At 62.3% G+C, this 18,193-nt stretch overlaps 1 protein-coding gene across 2 annotated transcripts; it reads right to left on the bottom strand.

The window, feature by feature from the left end:
• Positions 1–257: 257 nt before the first annotated feature.
• UBL7 (ubiquitin like 7) lies at positions 258–12,016 on the bottom strand. 2 transcript variants are annotated; one of them, XM_007536988.3, is made up of 11 exons: positions 11,885–12,016; positions 10,561–10,773; positions 9,173–9,292; positions 6,526–6,608; positions 6,115–6,199; positions 5,736–5,793; positions 4,491–4,621; positions 4,229–4,278; positions 3,957–4,124; positions 3,500–3,622; positions 258–423 (listed from the first exon to the last, which is right to left on the bottom strand). In XM_007536988.3, the coding sequence occupies exons 2-11, from the start codon at positions 10,742–10,744 to the stop codon at positions 286–288; spliced, it is 1,140 nt and encodes a 379-aa protein (XP_007537050.1). In that variant the 5' UTR covers positions 10,745–10,773; positions 11,885–12,016; the 3' UTR covers positions 258–285. The 2 variants fall into 2 exon arrangements, with proteins under 2 accessions (XP_007537050.1, XP_060030241.1); XM_060174258.1 differs by lacking the exon at positions 11,885–12,016 and adding an exon at positions 11,402–11,407.
• Between the last annotated feature and the right edge of the window lie 6,177 nt (positions 12,017–18,193).

The raw sequence follows: 18,193 nt of genomic DNA, 5'->3' as shown, positions 1-18,193 counted from the left end.
CAGCACCCAAGGGTGGATGTCGCCCACCAGGCAGACGGTGTGGCAGCTGTGTGCTGGGTGGCTCAGACTGTTACCTAAGGCTCCTGCTTCCGCCAGCAGGATAGAACCAGAATCTTCGGGAAGCACCTGGCAGAGGGACCTGGAAGTGCAGCCACTGCAGACACAGACCCCAGCCCCTCCCACAGGCCCCCACAGCGGGAGGAGTCTGCACCAACCGACACCTTGCTGCGGCCCTGGCCGAGAGAGAGAGGCAGACATGCAGTTCATCACGGTGTATTTGGGGGATTAGGAGGCGCCCCCCGCAAAGATGAGCTCCAGGGCCGCCTGGATGTCCCCACCGGTGGCCTGCAGGGCACGTAGGCTCAGCTCGTCATCCTGGATGCCCATGTCACGTAGCTGCTGCAGCTGGGGCTGCCACTGGCTCTGTGAGGACAGACAGACATCAGCGTCTGGGAGCAGGGGCAGGGGCTGCCACTGTTTCTGTGGGGACAGACAGACACCAGCGTCTGGGGTGGGGGCAGGGGCTGCCACTGGCTCTGTGGGGACAGACAGACACCAGCATCTGGGGGGAGGGGCAGGGGCTGTCACTGGCTCTGTGGGGACAGAGAGACAGCAGCATCTGGGGTAGGGGCAGGGGCTGCCACTGGCTCTGTGGGGACAGACAGACATCAGCGTCTGGGGTGGGGGCAGGGGCTGCCACTGGCTCTGTGGGGACAGACAGACAACAGCATCTGGTGTGGGGGCTGCCACTGGCTCTGTGAGGACAGACAGACAGCATCTGGGGTGGGGGCAGGGGCTGCCACTGGCTCTGTGAGGACAGACAGACACCAGTGTGTGGGGGGGCAGGGGCTGCCACTGTTTCTGTGGGGACAGTGTTGGGCTGGAGGGCTGGGCAGGGCACTGACGGACACGCGGGGGGGGGGGGGCACTTGCCGGCACAGGGCCCGGAGCCAGTGACACCTTAAACCAGGCTGGGTCTCCTGTGGTGGGGTCATGCACCCGGTCAGCACTGACCCTGACTCCCACTCACTCCCCGGCCCCAGACAAGCTCGCGGTGCCCTGCCAAAGGCTCTCCCGCTGAGACTCTGAAGACCCAGGTTCAGGCCCCAGCAGCACCCAGAGCCTGGGCCGAGCAGGGTGCTGCCTGATGGGAAAGAAGGGTCTCCCACGAAGCCTGTGCCCCCCCACTGCCCCGCTCCCCCTGCTCACTGCCCTGCTCCCCCTGCTCACTGCTCTGCTCCCCCTGCTCACTGCCCCGCTCCCCCTGCTCACTGCCCCGCTCCCCCTGCTAACTGCCCCGCTCCCCCTGCTCACTGCCCCGCTCCCCCTGCTCACTGCCCCGCTCCCCCTGCTCACTGCCCCGCTCCCCCTGCTCACTGCCCCGCTCCCCCTGCTCACTGCCCCGCTCCCCCTGCTCACTGCTCTGCTCCCCCTGCTCACTGCCCTGCTCCCCCTGATCACTGCTCCGCTCCCCCTGATCACTGCCCTGCTCCCCCTGCTCACTGCCCTGCTCCCCCTGCTCACTGCCCTGCTCCCCCTGCTCACTGCCCTGCTCCCCCTGCTCACTGCCCTGCTCCCCCTGCTCACTGCCCCGCTCCCCCTGCTCACTGCCCTGCTCCCCTTGCTCACTGCTCCGCTCCCCCTGCTCACTGCTCCGCTCCCCCTGCTCACTGCCCCGCTCCCCCTGCTCACTGCCCCGCTCCCCCTGCTCACTGCCCCGCTCCCCCTGCTCACTGCCCCGCTCCCCCTGCTCACTGCCCCGTTCCCCCTGCTCACTGCCCTGCTCCCCCTGATCACTGCCCTGCTCCCCCTGCTCACTGCCCTGCTCCCCCTGATCACTGCTCCGCTCCCCCTGCTCACTGCCCTGCTCCCCTTGCTCACTGCCCTGCTCCCCCTGCTCACTGCTCCGCTCCCCCTGCTCACTGCCCCGCTCCCCCTGCTCACTGCCCCGCTCCCCCTGCTCACTGCCCCGCTCCCCCTGCTCACTGCCCCGCTCCCCCTGCTCACTGCCCCGTTCCCCCTGCTCACTGCCCCGCTCCCCCTGATCACTGCCCTGCTCCCCCTGCTCACTGCCCCGCTCCCCCTGATCACTGCCCCGCTCCCCCTGCTCACTGCCCCGCTCCCCCTGCTCACTGCCCCGCTCCCCCTGCTCACTGCCCCGCTCCCCCTGCTCACTGCCCCGCTCCCCCTGCTCACTGCCCCGCTCCCCCTGCTCACTGCCCCGCTCCCCCTGCTCACTGCCCCGCTCCCCCTGCTCACTGCCCCGCTCCCCCTGCTCACTGCCCCGCTCCCCCTGCTCACTGCCCCGCTCCCCCTGCTCACTGCCCCGCTCCCCCTGCTCACTGCCCCGCTCCCCCTGCTCACTGCCCCGCTCCCCCTGATCACTGCCCTGCTCCCCCTGATCACTGCTCTGCTCCCCCTGATCACTGCCCTGCTCCCCCTGCTCACTGCCCTGCTCCCCCTGATCACTGCTCTGCTCCCCCTGATCACTGCTCTGCTCCCCCTGATCACTGCCCTGCTCCCCCTGCTCACTGCCCTGCTCCCCCTGCTCACTGCCCTGCTCCCCCTGATCACTGCCCTGCTCCCCCTGATCACTGCCCTGCTCCCCCTGATCACTGCCCTGCTCCCCCTGCTCACTGCTCTGCTCCCCCTGATCACTGCCCTGCTCCCCCTGATCACTGCCCTGCTCCCCCTGATCACTGCCCTGCTCCCCCTGCTCACTGCTCTGCTCCCCCTGCTCAATGCCCTGCTCTGACTGGGCTGACAGCTGCTGGGTTGGCGGCACATCCTTTCAGCCTGGACTGAGCCACTCCCTCATGCAGAAGCAAGCGCTCTCGTGCTCGCTCTCCTGACAGCACTCTTCACCCAGGCCCCGCGATGGCGACTGGCTGGGAAGGGCTTTCTCTAGAGAGAGCTGTGGAGCCCTGGGCCCCAGCCATAGCAGCTGGTACAAGGGTACAAGGAAGCCCCAAAGTGGCTGCAGCGGCCAGGCTGAGGGCGGGACTCCTGGAAACCAAAGCGGCTGGGGCTCGTGTTCGAGACAGGCACTGACATGTGACCTCGGGCCTCTGGGACCGGGACGGATGGGTGGAGGTAAGGGAGAAGGCGTCCTGCATCCCCAGTGTCCGTCGCCAGGACCACAGACTGACTGTGGGAGGGGAGGACAGAGCCGAGCGCCTGCCAAGCGACGGGTGGGGTTTGGGGGCGTGAGGATGCGCACGGCACACACTCCGGGCATACAGCAGCTCTAGCTGGACGCCACCCCCAGCCCGATACCCCTTCCCACCAAGTCCCGCCGGCTGGCGAGACCTGGGGGCATCGGAGGAGCGCCGAACTCGGTCACTCCAGGGGGAGAGCATGCCGGCTCCCCACCAAACAGGCAGCATCGCTGCGTGTGGACGCCGGTCTGGAGCGGAGGACATGGGACGGCCACAGGATGCCCTCCGGGCCCTGAGCAGAGCACGCAGAGGGGCGGCATGAACACCGAGGACACACTGACCTGAAGGCTAGGCTGCCCTGAGGCCTGCAGGGCGTGCTGGAGCGCTTGGCTGAAGAGGTCGTTGGTAATAGGCGTCCCTGACTGGACTCCGGAGGACAGTGGCGAGGTGCCTGAGGAGTGGCCCTGGAGGGAAGGATGCTGTCAGGGCCACTCAGCCCCTCCCCGTCCCCTGGGCCCTCCCCACGGGAGAACACACAGCGAGACGGGCCAGAGCGCCCTGTGTGGACGGACTGAGCATGGAGACGGGCCAGAGCGCCCTGAGTGGACAGAAGGGCCCGGAGTCCCACTCTGGGGAGGGAGCTCGAGGGACAGTTCTCAGGACACTGCTAGTGGTGGGGGGCAGGGGTGTGTCCCGTGGGGGGAGGCCCCCGAGATCACGTCAGTTCCACTGTGGGCTCCACCCCATCCGGGAGGACCAGGCCGACCCCCCCACCCTATGCTTTGGGGCCCTGCAGACCTGGGTGCCGGGAGTCGGCGTGTGGGAGCTGCTTTCGGGGGTGCTGGCCAGGGCCAGGGCAGTGGCCAGCTCGCTCTGGGTGATGGGCCGGGGGCCGGCTGCCCCACTGTAGCCCAGGGAGGCCGGGCGGGAGCCAGAGGCACTGCTGGAGGGTGTGGACCTGGCGCTCTGCAGGGGAGGGAGGGAGGAAGGGGCCCACTCAGAGAGGGGTGAGGGGGGAGTGCCACACCCCCACCCAGCCCCTCTGGCCCCCCACTTCCCAGGCCACTCACAGGGTGAAAGTCGTCCTCGTCATCTGAGAGGCCTTCAAACAGGAAGCCACCTGGGAGAGACTTCACTCAGCATGGGCAGGGGCAGGGCAGGGGCAGGGCAGGGGCAGGGCAGGGGCAGGGGAGGGCAGGGGCAGGGCAGGGCAGGGGCAGGGCAGGGGCAGGGCAGGGGCAGGGCATGGGCCACACAGGGAGGCTCCAGCCCGAGCACCCAGGCTCCCCCTCCCCCAGACACAAGGTGTCTGTGCGCCCGCCCAAGGCTCACCGGGCAGGTCGCGGTAGGAGCTGGAGGACAGGCCACGGGAAGAGTCGGACCCGGGCAGCGGAGTGCCACCGGCCACTGAGTGCAGGACCAGGATGATGGCATTGACCAGGGCCGGGTGGGCAGGCACCAGCCTGGGCAGGAGGGCGGAGTGAGGAGACGCACAGAGTCCCAGGCAGTGGGACTGACCTGCAGCCCAGCATCCACAAGACCGGCAGGGACCCCCGTGGCACCTCCGACCCCCCACCCCATGACGGGACTTGCAGCTAGAGGTGGCAGGCGCTGGATTCTGTCCTGCCACTCCCCACTCCCGGGGGACAGTGGCAGGTCCTGTCTTCTCTCTCTAGGATGGAGCTATGTGAGCAGTTCCTGTCCTGTCCTCTCAAAGTGCTGAGGACATGGGTCCAAGAGAGGGTCACCCAGGGAGTCGGGTGGTAGTGCAGCGGGTTTAGCGCACGTGGCGCAAAGCACAAGGACAGGCCTAAGGATCCCGGTTCGAGCCCCCGGCTCCCCACCTGCAGGGGAGTCACTTCACATGCGGTGAGGCAGGTCTGCAGGTGTCTGTCTTTCTCTGCCCCCTCTGTCTGCCCTCCTCTCTCCATTTCTCTCTGTCCTTTCTTCCCCTCCTCTCTCCATTTCTCTGTCCTAACAACGACGACATCAATAACAACAAGAACTATAACAACAATAAAAACAAGGGCAACAAAAGGGAAAATTAATTAATTAAAAAAAGAGAGTCACCCAGCTGCCACACATGTAACCCAGGCTCAGCCCTGGCACCCCATGGGAGTGTCACAGCACTTGAGGAAGCTCCAGTGGCGTGTATGTGTCTCTCTGTGTGTGTCTGAATCAAAAAGTCAGCCCAGGAGCAGTGAAATCATGCACAGATAAAACGGCAGTCCAGGAGGTGGCCCAGTGGGTAACGAGTGCACTGAGCCCTTAGCACCAAGCCTGGCATCGCATAAGCCAGGGTGACACTCTTGACTCTCCATAAGCCAATCTTCACCCACTCAGAACCCCAGCACTTCAGCCACTGGGAACTCTCCCAGCCCCAAGACTCAAGTTCTCCTGTGTGTCTCGTTCCATTTTATTCTAGGTTTGGAGGGGTGAACCTAGGGTCTCGAGGACGCACTGACCCTTCCCTCGCCTCCCGCAATATTCACAGGGGCAGTGTGGGGGAGGGGGCCCCAGGGGCAGAGGCCTGGGGAGCTAGGAGCCCAGCCAAGTGGGGGCATGGGGCAGACTTACGTGTCCAGCATGCTGGGGTCGGCAAAGACAGAGAAGAGGTCCTTGTCCCGGAGAACCCCTGAAGGAGAGCAGGGCTCAGAAACAGGAGTCCTCCCCACGGCGGGGTGCTCAGCCCCCGAGCCAGCAGCTGGGAACACCCGTGCACGAGACTGTCCCCCTGCTCACTGCCCACTAAGCGGCCCGGTGCCCGTCTCCCCAGTGGCTCTGGGTCCCCAGCAGGGCACGTGAGATGCCATTGCCGGCTGCTGGGCTTTGGGGTGACCGCACCCCACCTGGCAGTCAGACAAGCCCGCTTGGAAGTGCTGGATGGAGTCTGAGGGGTCTGAGGACCTGCACCACCCCAATGACCCTTCTTCCCAGGCCAGCAGGCAGTACTCACCCAGAGCGATGGGGTCGCTGCTGAGGCCGGGCGTGGCCACTATGATCTGGTCCAGAGACTCCTTGTTGCTGAGCATCTTGAAGACCTGGTGGGGCGGCACTGTGCTTGGGGCAGATCACCTCACTCTCCCCAGCCGCACAGCACCTCCCTGTGGCGGGGCCAGTGGACCACACAGCCCGCAGGCCCGAGAGCCCCCTCTGGGCCCCAGAGTGCATTCTCACCTCATGTGGTGCCTGCGGTGGGTCGCCCTGAGGAGCCGTCAGTGTGTCGGGCGGCCAGAAGCACCCCCCACCCGGCTCACAAGGCGCTTCAGCGCAGAGCCCCTGGAGATGGGCGGCCCTCCCGTGGCCCTAACAGGCAGTTCCGCGGGCCGGGTCTTCACGGCAGCCCGCCCCCACCCCCGCCACTCACCGCCTCCCTGTAGGAAGAGCTGCTGTGCAGGGCCGTGTGCAGCACGCGGAACTCCCTCAGGGCAGCCGCCTTGTCCACGGGCTCTGGAAGCAGATACTGTCACACACAGCCCAGCCTGGCCAGCATCCCTCAACCCCTCGGCCTGTGGCGGCCGCGCCCGCCCAGGCCCCCACCCAGAGCAGAGGGAGAAGTGAACGTGCAGCCGGGCGAGGCTGGACCGTGGGAGGAGAGGGCATGCCCCCGCCAGGGCCGGGCACCATGGGTGCCAATGCCACGCACACAGGACAGCCCACTGGGTGGCCAACGAGCTCGCAGGGGTGAGGAGGTGCTGCGGGCTAAGTACAGGCCCTACTCCCCACTGTGGAGAAGCACCCCAGAGGGGGTGCCTCCCCTCGGAAGACTGCTCCAGGGCGGAGTATTTCCTTTCAAAGATCTTATTATATTTATTCATGAGCAATGATAGGAGAGTGGTCCAGGAGGTGGCGCAGTGGATAAAGCTTTGGACTCTCAAGCGTGAGGTCCTGAGTTCAATCCCCGGCAGCACATGTACCAGAGTGATGTCTGGTCCTTTCTCTCTCCTCCTATCCCTCACATTAACAAATAAATAAATAAATATTGAAAAGAAAAGGAAAGAAAAGGAAAGAAATGAGAGGAGAGAAAGAACCAGACTCTGGTACTGGTATGTGTGCTGCCAGGGACTGAACTCACGGCCTCATGCTCGAGTCCAGGGCCTCCTCCGCTGCTCGTGGTCTGAGCACCCCGCCCTCCCCGCAGAAGGCTCCCAAGTGTCCGGCTGTGCACCCGGGCTCCGTCCCCGCACCCCCAGCCAGAGCTGACAGTGGGCCTCCCATCAGAAGCAGACACACTAACCAGAATGGCCTAAGGCAAGGGGAGGCCTGCTAACTAACCCCCAAGGCCGCGCAGGGCGGGGAGGGAGGGGGATGGAGATGGAGATGGAGGGGAGCAGGAGGGAGAAATCAGGAGGAGCCCGCCCCCGCCCACAGCCGGCTGTCCAGGTGGCAACCTTGAGCACGTGAAAGCCTTCAAGCCCACCTGTGTCTACAAGGCGCTCACCTGACCCACTCAGCAGGAAGCGACAGAGACCCCTGGCTTCCAGCAGCAACCCTCTCCTTCCGCCCTCCAGCCACAGCCCAGCTCTCAGTCTGCTGCTCAGCCCAGAAGGGAGAAAGCAGCGGGCTGGGGCGGGCGGGGGACAAGGAGGAGGTGCAGGGGGCTGGCGGGCAGGAGGAGGCTTCCAGCCAGCCTGATCCCAGGGCCGATCCCATCCCCGGCATCGCCTACATCAGTGACGCTCCAGTTCTCTCTCCCTCTCGATGATAAACTGGAGAACAACAAAGCCTTTAGGACTGGGGACTAGGGCCCTGCTGCGGCTGCTGGATGGGGCCGGGAGTGGGGCGCGTCAGACCTGCTGTGCTCACTGCTCTCACCGGGAGGACAAGGAGAGCCGGGCAGGTCCCCGGGGACAGCCAGAGGGCAACATTCAGGTTGTCTCTGTTCACACAGAAGGGGTACCGAGTATCTGCCTAACAATGGGGGACCTGTGGGCGCCCAGTCTCAGAGACTCATTGTGACCCAGGGGACACCCAGGCCCCAACCCCGGGCGGCAGAGCCTGCCTCTCTCTCATGTCCCACGGGGTGTGAAAGAAGGTCTCTTTGTCCTTTGTGCTTAGAGCTGAAAGGAGGACACGCTTCAAACAGATACGCAGCTGCAGTGTGAAGGCCGCGCAGCAGAGCCCACCTCTGGCCTTGGGGGAGGGGAGAGTGCACTTCAAGCAGGGTCCCAGCTGCTTCTCTTACTCACACATCAGAAGGCCCCAGAGCCTTGGTGTGTGTCTGTTTCTGTCTCTCTCTCTCTCTCTCTTTTTACCAGAGCACCACTCAGCTTTGGTTCAGGGTGGTCCAGGGAATTGAATCTGGGACTTTGAAAGTCTCTTTGAATGACCATTTTTTAAACAGTATTTTAAGAAACATTTTATTTATTTTCCCTTCTGTTACCCTTGTTTTTTATCATTGTTGTAGTTATTGTTGTTGATGATGTCATCGTTGTTGGATAGGACAGAGAGAAATGGAGAGAGGAGGGGAAGACAGAGAGGGGGAGAGAAAGACAGACAGCTGCAGACCTGCTTCACCGCCTGGGAAGCGACTCCCCTGCAGGCGGGGAGCCGGGGGCTCGAACCGGGATCCTCCCGCCGGTCCCTGCCAGGGTGCGCTTAACCCGCGGCGCTACCGCCCGGCTCCCTGCATGACCATCATGCTATCTGCCCTGCCCTGGTGTTCCCCCAGTGTGTGAATGCTCAAGCACTTCACCCGAGAAAAATGAGGGTATGCTGGGGAGCTGACAGGCAGGTCACACCCGGCGGCTAAGGGGTCACGACAGCCTGGGGTCACGACACTGTCCTGACTGTCTTCTGAAGGAGCGACAGCAAGTAAGGGGACACAAGCCCCACCCCGAAATAAGCCGACCTGGGGGCGCACAATCTCGTCCCTCTCCCTCTCCCTCCCCACGAGGAGACCCATTAGGGAGCTGGCGGACTTCCCTGCAGCCCCGACGCAGAAAGTGTCCTCTCCACCACTCGGTCACCTCCCACTCCCCCCCTCGCCCCACCTGAGGGTCACCCCCACTCACCGGGCTTCTGGTCCGGCTCGGGCCAGGACTTGCGCAGCACGTGGACTGTGGAGCCGGGCAGGATGCCGTAGAAGTCGAGGGTCTGGTCGTCTTTCAGCTTCCGGCCACAGTAGATCAGATCTAAAAAGTGGCCCGTCCACTCACCTCCTGCTCCTCAAACAACCCACCTCTCCACAGTCCATCCCGTCAGTCCATGAGAGGCTGTCACGCCCAAGGGAGACAGATAAGCCAGGGCAGCGAGAGGCTGGCGGTGGGCACAAGAGTCCAACACTCTGCCAGCTGAGCTATTTCCCCGGCCTCTTCAGAACAACTCAGAAGAATCTCATCTTAGAGCGGGGGAGACGGCATAAAGGTTCTGCAAACTGACTCTCGTGCCTGAGGCTCCAAAGTCCCAGGTTCAATCAACCGCAGCACCGTCAGCCAGGGCCGAGCAGGGCTCATCTTAGCTTACGGGGCGGGTGGCGGAGCACCCAGCAGACTGCACACATCACTGTCCGAGGTGCGTTTCACACCTGGGACACCCCTGAGGAGGGAGCTACATGAGTGGGGGCGCAGTGCTGCGAGGGTCTCTCTCCCCTGCTCCATCTTTATAAAAGTAAGTAAATCAATGTAAGAAAAACGGCTGAGGGTGGTGGAGTCATGGCCCGGGCACCGAGCCCCAGCTGGAAGCCTGGTGGGAAATCTGTTCTTGCAGCCGAAAGGTGGTGCAGTGGGTGAGGCTCTGGGCTCTGGGGAGTGAGTGAGGCCCCAAGTTCAATCCCCAGCATCATGGCGTCAGAGTGATGCCCCCCCCCCCCCAATAAACGAATCTTTAAAATCGCAAACAGTGTAAAAGTTACAAAAAAGAAAGAAAAGGGGGGTCGGGCGGGGGCGCAGCGGGTTCAGCGCACGTGAGGCAAAGCGCAGGGACCCGCGTGAGGACCCCTGGTTCGAGCCCCCGGCTCCCCGCCTGCAGGGGCGTCGCTTCCCAGGCGGTGAAGCAGGTCTGCGGGTGTCTGTCTGTCTCTCCCCCTCTGTCTGCCCCTCCTCTCTCCATTTCTCTCTGTCCTATCCAACAACAACGACATCAATAACAACAATAAGAAACAAGGGCAACAAGAGGGTAAATAAATAAGTAAATATATAAAGGTCCCAGGTTCAATCCCCAGCAGCACCGTGAGCCGGGGCTGAGCGGTGCTCCGGTAAAATAAACCAACACGGCGCGCTCTAGACACGCCTGGTAAAGTGAGTCTCTTGGTGGCATCTCTGGGCCAAGGGCCGCGTGCAGCTCTCTGGGTGGCTCTGGGCCGGCGGGCGGGGCGGGCAGAGCACCCAGAGCAGAGCAGACAGCGCCCTCCTGGGACTCCTGCGTTTCCGAGCCCCGACTCGGGCGGGCGGCAGAGGCTCACCGATCAGCTCCGGGTCGGGGACCGACTCCTGCAGCTTGGCGGCGACCAGCTGCTTCAGGAAGGAGACGCTGCAGCCGCCCAGCGCGTCGTCGCCCAGCTCCGTCTCGGGCAGGTGGAGGACAGACTTCGGGGCCAGCGGCTGGTCGGCCAGCTTCACGGCCAGGTGCCGGTCGGAGAGAGACATCCCCTCTCGCCCTCGCTCCCTCTTCCTCCCTGCGAGCGGGCGGCAGAGCGGCAGAGCTCACCCCGGGAGCGCGGGGCCGCCCCCAGCCCGCAGCCCGCAGCCCCCAGCCCGCAGCCCCCAGCCCGCAGCCCCCAGCCCGCAGCCCGCAGCCCGCAGCCCCCAGCCCGCAGCCCGCAGCCCGCAGCCCGCAGCCCGCAGCCCGCAGCCCCCAGCCCGCAGCCCCCAGCCCCCAGCCCGCAGCCCCCAGCCCGCAGCCCCCAGCCCGCAGCCCGCAGCCCGCAGCCCGCAGCCCGCAGCCCGCAGCCCGCAGCCCGCAGCCCGCAGCCCCCAGCCCGCAGCCCCCAGCCCCCAGCCCGCAGCCCCCAGCCCGCAGCCCGCAGCCCCCAGCCCGCAGCCCGCAGCCCGCAGCCCCCAGCCCGCAGCCCGCAGCCCGCAGCCCCCAGCCCGCAGCCCGCAGCCCGCAGCCCCCAGCCCGCAGCCCGCAGCCCCGAGGGCTTGCCGCTCCACAGCCCAGCTCGGCCCGGCTGACGGTGGTGCCGGGGACTGGACCGGGCCGGGAGCCCAGGCGGGGCCCTGCTGGCGGGACGGAGCCCAGGACGGGACAGACCCCAGGACCCGACGGATCGCAGGACGGACAGACCGCAGGACGGGACTGACCCCAGGACGGACAGACCCCAGGACCCGACGGACCGCAGGACGGACAGGCCGCAGGACGGGACTGACCCCAGGACAGACTGACCCCAGGACGGACTGACCCCAGGACGGGACGGACCGCAGGACGGGACAGACCCCAAGACCCGACGGACCGCAGGACGGGACAGACCCCAGGACGGGACGGACCCCAGGACGGACAGACCGCAGGACGGGACTGACCCCAGGACCCGACGGACCGCAGGACGGACGGACCGCAGGACGGACTGACCGCAGGACGGGACGGACCGCAGGACCCGACAGACCGCAGGACGGACAGACCCCAGGACGGACAGACCCCAGGACGGACTGACCCCAGGACGGGACGGACCGCAGGACGGGACTGAGCCCGCCTCCCCGCTCAGAGGCCGCGGCCGGTCCTCCCCGCCGTCCCCCGACCGTCGCTGGCGCGAGGCAGGGCGCACTCCGACCCCGCGCAGCCGCGCTCACCCGTCCCGCGGAAGGCGCCCGGCCCAGGCGCGTCCAGACTCGCCGGAAGTCGGAAGCCGGAAGCCTGGCGCGTCGCGCTGCATGCTGGGACGGCCGAGCCTCGGCCCCGCCCACTGAGAGCCAGGTGGCCTGACGTCACCTGTTTCCTCGCTTCCGGGTGTGGGCGTGGCTTGCGCGTGGCTTCCGGCTCCTTAAAGGTCGCTGCGGGGCGGGCTTTCAGGGCGCGTCCCTTCCCGCGATGGTAGGGGCCGCGGGGCGGGGGCTGCCGGGACCCTGGGGCGGGGGCTGCGGGGACCCTGGGGCGGGGGCTGCCGGGGATCCTGGGGCGGGGGCTGCCGGGACCCTGGGGCGGGGGCTGCCGGGGATCCTGGGGCGGGGGCTGCCGGGACCCTGGGGCGGGGGCTGCCGGGACCCTGGGGCGGGGGCTGCCGGGGATCCTGGGGCGGGGGCTGCCGGGACCCTGGGGCGGGGGCTGCCGGGGATCCTGGGGCGGGGGGCTGCCGGGACCCTGGGGCGGGGGCTGCCGGGGATCCTGGGGCGGGGGCTGCCGGGACCCTGGGGCGGGGGCTGCCGGGGATCCTGGGGCGGGGGCTGCCGGGACCCTGGGGCGGGGGCTGCCGGGGATCCTGGGGCGGGGGCTGCCGGGACCCTGGGGCGGGGGCTGCGGGGATCCTGGGGCGGGGGCTGCCGGGACCCTGGGGCGGGGGGCTGTCGGGACCCTGGGGCGGGGGGCTGCCCTGCTGGCTCTCCGGGCTACCCGCTCACCTGCTTCCTTGGCCTGTGGGTCGTGACTCAGCACTGTCACCCTTGGCCTGTCAGTCATGACTCAGCACTGTCACCCTTGGCCTGTCAATCGTGACTCAGCACTGTCACCCTTGGCCTGTGGGTCGTGACTCAGCACTGTCAGCCTTGGCCTGTCAATCATGACTCAGCACTGTCAGCCTTGGCCTGTGGGTCGTGACTCAGCACTGTCACCCTTGGCCTGTCAATCATGACTCAGCACTGTCACCCTTGGCCTGTCAATCGTGACTCAGCACTGTCACCCTTGGCCTGTCAATCATGACTCAGCACTGTCACCCTTGGCCTGTCAATCGTGACTCAGCACAGTCAGCCTTGGCCTGTCAATCATGACTCAGCACTGTCACCCTTGGCCTGTCAATCGTGACTCAGCACAGTCAGCCTTGGCCTGTCAATCATGACTCAGCACTGTCAGCCTTGGCCTGTGGGTCATGACTCAGCACTGTCACCCTTGGCCTGTCAATCATGACTCAGCACTGTCACCCTTGGCCTGTCAATCGTGACTCAGCACTGTCAGCCTTGGCCTGTGGGTCGTGACTCAGCACTGTCAGCCTTGGCCTGTGGGTCGTGACTCAGCACTAAGGCGCAGCACTGTCAGCGGTCATGACAGGCCCACCAGAGACCCTGGTGTTCACTGAACAGCACCCATAGGGTGCGAGAAGAACCCTGCAGTGTGAGGGCACTCTTGGTCTTTGATGCATCAAATAAACTCTCCTTTAAAAATATTTATGCACGTGGTCCGGGAGGTGGCACAGTGGATAAAGCACTGGCAGGAGGTCCTGAGTTCGATCCCCGGCAGCACATGTGCCAGAGTGATGTCTGGTTCTTTCTCCTGTCTCATTAATAAATAAATAGAACATTTAAAAATGTGTTTTTTAATGAGGGGATAGGCCAAGAGAGGAGGAAGCCGCTCTGGTACACGTGCTGCCACGTGCCGGGTGAATCTCGGGTCCTCATGCTTGAGAGTCCAGCACATACCCACCTGCACCACAAACCCCGCTTCGCCCAGGTGGCCCGGACCTTTGTTCACCACCCTCTGGTCTCCAGCTCCCAGCCTGATTCCTCGGGACCCCCAGTCCTTTTGAGCAGACCATGCTTTCTACTGGAGGGCTGTGTGGTTCCTGGAGTCTTAGATCTAAGTGTGGTGAAGCTTTTCCTCTGCAGATGGGGACCAGGGACTCGAACCTGGGTCCTTGTGCACTATAACATGAGAGCTTAACCAGATGCACTACCACCCAGCCCTCCCTCTCAATCTCTCTCTGCCCTGTCCAATAAAATAGAAAAACAACGAAGGAAAAATGGCCACCCGGAGTGATGGATCTGTAGTGCTGGGACTAAGCCCAGCGATAATCCTGGTGGCAATTTAAGAAAGAAGAAAGTTTAAGAACCTGTATTTAAAAGCTTCTCGTTTTTCTTTTTTCTCTCTTTTAAAAATAAAGGTTTTATTTATTAATGAGAAAGATAGGTGGAGAGAGCGAAAAAGAATCAGAGGTCACTCTGGTACATGAGCTGTCAGGGAGTGAACTCGTGCTTGAGAACCCAGTGTTTTATCACGGCGCCACCTCCTGCACCACAAAAGCTTCCCATTTTTCAACCCAGACACTTGAACATACAGAACAGAAAGAGCGTCCTTCCCCGAGTCCCCTTCAGATACGGTTAAAGAGAATAAGGAGGGAGTTGGGCGGTAGCGCAGTGGGTTAAGCGCAGGGACTGGCCTACGGATTCCAGTTCGAGCCCCGGCTCCCCACGTGCAGGAGAGTCCCATCACAGGCGGTGAAGCAGGTCTGCAGGCGTCTGTCTTTCTCTCCCCCTCTCTGTCTTCCCCTCCTCTCTCCATTTCTTCTGTCCTATCTAACGACAATGACATCAATAACAACAACAATAATAACTACAACAATAAAACAAGGGCAACAAAAGGGAATAAATGAATATAAAAAGAGAGAGAGAATAAGGAACAAAGAGTGAGTCACCTCAGAAAGTAGTAAGAATGAAAGAAAGGGAGGAAGGGGAGAGGAGGGGCAGGACCCAGGAGGACAAGGGACCTCCCCTCTCCAAGGCTGGCTGAGGACATGTGCTTGGGGTCAGGAAGGACAGGGCCGGATGGCTGTAGGGGACGAGTGTGGCACACCAGGTGCAGTAGATACATTACCGGTACAAGGACCCGGGTTCAAGCTCCCACTCCTCACCTGTAGGCAAGGAGCTTCAGGAGTGGTAGAGCAGAGCTGCAGGTATCTCTGTCTCTCTACTTTCCTCTCCCCTCTCAGTTTCTCTCTGTCCTATAAAAAAAAAAAAAGAAGAGCCACTCTCGCCTGCCCTGGTCTGGGGGAGCTCCTGCTCCCTCCTCCCCACCCCCAGCCCTCCAAGGGTTTCACCAGGGAAGCTGCCTTTCCTTCTGGAGGTGGCTGGGCCCGGTGGAAAAGGGCCTTGGTGTGACACTCTGGCATGTGGTGTGGTAAGCCCTGGGTGCAGCCCGGATATGTCCGGGGGGGGGGCAGGCACACTGTCTGGGTGCAGCTGGGCCTGCCCCATGGGAGGGGCACAGACTGAGTCCATGGGTGCATCCTGGGTCTGCCACAGAAGAGGGGCTGGCTGGGCACTCCTTCTGCCTGGTGACATCCCTCCCTTCCCTACAGAGAGTGTGAATTTGCTGGGCAGTAAGGAACCCAGCTAGAAGCACAAGGCATCTTGGAGGGTGTTTGGGGAAGTGGCTTCCTGGGCCTAAAAGTCTTCCTCACCTTTTTTTTTTCCCCCTTTTGTTGCCCTTGTTGTCTTTTTGGTTGTTGTTGTTGTTGTTGTAACTATTATTGTTGTTGTTGTTGATGTCATTGTTGGATAGGACAGAGAGAAATGGAGAGAGGAGGAAAGACAGACACCTGCAGACCTGCTTCACCGCCTGTGAAGCGACTCCCCTGCAGGTGGGGAGCCGGGGGCTCGAACCGGGATCCTTACGGGGGTCCTTGCACTTTGCGCCACGTGCGCTTAACCAGCTGCGCTACCACCGGACTCCCTTTCTCTCACCTTTTAAATTTCTCCTCTGCTCCCTGGAGCCGGATGGGAACTGGAAGCTTGAGGGTGGGGGGAGTGTCGGAAACGTGATGTGAAGTGAACAGATGCCATAGACTCAAATGTCGGGGTTCTCTCCGACAGGTAGTCGCGAGGAGGGGAGATCTGGACCAGCCGGACCCCCCCTTCTGGCGCTGAGCAGGAGGGAGAGTGTCGACGACTTAAGAAAAGACACCACACCAGGTCGGGAGTTCTGTCAAGGCAGTGACTCGCTTTATTGAGAAAAAGACCATTTTTTATAGGCAGGGGGTAGAGGCAGGGATGGGAAGATAGGGTGAGATGACGTTAGAGGTGGTGTGAGGTGGTGTCACCGTCATTGGGGCCTATGCTTTTTACGCATCATCAGCTGGAGGGCAGAGGTAAATTTAGGGACGGCCTACAGGAAACGCTGTGTCACTCTGAGGAAGTTAGTGACCATCAGCGAAACTCGGGCCAGGCTTACGGAATGTCTGCTGGGCCTAGATCGGGGCCAAGCAGACCCCAGCATCTCCCCCTTCTGTTTTTGTAATGCCAGGTCGCATAGCTCCTGTCTTAGGTTGTCACCACACCAGTGATCTTACCTGTCATTGGAGACCATTCCTCGCGCTGGCTTTTGGGTATTGGCTCCATGACCTGTCTTAGGTTGTCCCAGTCTCTCTGAGATCTTACCCGTCATAGGTCTACTGGAGTGCCGGGGAGGGTTCGTAGCCTTCAGGCTCTAGAGTCCTGAGTCAGTGATAGTGGACCTCAACCTGGTGAAGCCGTAGTTCCTCGAGCCTTTGCTGGATGAACTGTGTGCTTTTATTGAGCAAGCAAGGCCCCACGGTTAGGAGGAGGAGAAGGAGAAGGAGAAAGAGGGGGCCTAGAAAGGGGAGGAAATAGGGTAGCAGGCCATGGAGGCCAGTCCACAGGGGGTTGTCTTGGAACTCTCTCCTCCTCTTCTCAAGATCTTCTTGAAGCTTCTTTATCTTGTCTTGGACGATCCCAGACCGGTTGGCGTAGAAACAGCACTTTTTCCTGTAAGAACAAAGGCCTCCCTTTTCTGTTGTAAGCACATCTAATCCCCTACGATTCTGCAGGACCACTTCAGCAAGGGAGTCAAGCTGTCTCTGGAGGTCTAGAATGGTACTGGAGACAAGTTGCATGTCGTTTACCAGCTGGAGTGAGAGCTTTTTATAAAAATGGGATGCCATCCCAATACCTGTGGTCCCAGTGGCCACCCCGGCTGTCACACCAAGACCAACTGACAGGGGTATCATGACAATGGCTCTCTTATGTCGCCCTCCAATGAGGTCAAATGAGGGGATGGGAAGAGGCTCATCCCCAGGGATGATGTCAAAGTCTGGCAAGAGAAAGGCCAGAGCACAACGGCCTGCCCAGTTGGTTGGTAAGAAATTGTGGGCAAGTCTATTGCCGCAGGTAAAGACCATTCCTGCTGGAGGGCATCCTTCATCACCTGGATTTAAGGTAATCTTGTCATGGCATAAAGAGGGGTGGATCTCTCCCACATCTATGCGGGAAATGCTGGGTTGGGAGGACATGTGAAGGCAGATCCCTGGATTACCAAGGGGGAGTACCTGGACCTCCACAGGTGGAAATAGAGTGCAGTTGGTCAGGGGGAGAAGGTAGGTCGGGTTAGCTGGGTTGGACTTCTGATCGATTGATGAGCTGAGCCCCGAATAGTTGGAAATGAGGGCGAGGGGTAGTGGGTGACCAGATTTTATACAGAGCCAACAGTCTTGAGCAAGGTTAGGGGAGGTTTGGTTGAGGAGAGCAAAGGTGGTCTCAAGGACCCCCTCGGTGTGAGGATCAAGGGCCAATTCTCCCCATTCCTCAGGGAGGACCAAAGGATGGTGAATTAGCTCAGGATATTGGGAGCTGATGAGCCGCTCAATCCTCTGTTCAGTTTCTATTTTTCTAACTCTGTCTTTGACCCCCTCCTCCATCAGAAAACCCCATGGGTGCTGTGAGGTCCCAACAGAGGGTATCTCCTGGTGCACCATAGCAAGGGGAGGAGGCTGTATTTCCTCCCTCTAACCTGGCTGTAGGAGTAAGGACGTTCCGGGTGCCCGTCCAAAAGGTCTTATTATCAGACACCTGTGTGCATTGTTGGGCCTGGTCATAGCATGTGGAATGCATAGTCGGGTAGAAGTTGGTGCAAGGGCAAGGCCCCGGGCGCCCACTGATAGTGGGAATAATCTTGGGCTTTGTGACACACACCTACCTGGGTGTCCTATGTTGTTCATTAAAAAGATAGGCTGTTTCAGAGGGGCCATCGACAGTATTGGTTGTGAAACCCTGGGAAAGGGAAGGGGTAGTCTTACTTCTGCCTCCCCCACAATCACAAGGTTTACCCATGATCTTATTGAGGTGGTTCCAGGCTTCTCGTGGGTTACCAAACCCTCCGTCACACATCTTGGGGAGTGTCGTCATCGTGATCAACAGGAGGGTCTTCATTTTCTCCTTCTA

The sequence above is a fragment of the Erinaceus europaeus genome, chromosome 16 (assembly GCF_950295315.1).
Source record: "Erinaceus europaeus chromosome 16, mEriEur2.1, whole genome shotgun sequence".
NCBI classification, from domain to species: Eukaryota; Metazoa; Chordata; class Mammalia; order Eulipotyphla; family Erinaceidae; genus Erinaceus; species Erinaceus europaeus.
The sequence above is the reverse complement of the archived record's forward strand: the minus strand, read 5'-3'. Positions and strand labels throughout refer to the sequence as shown.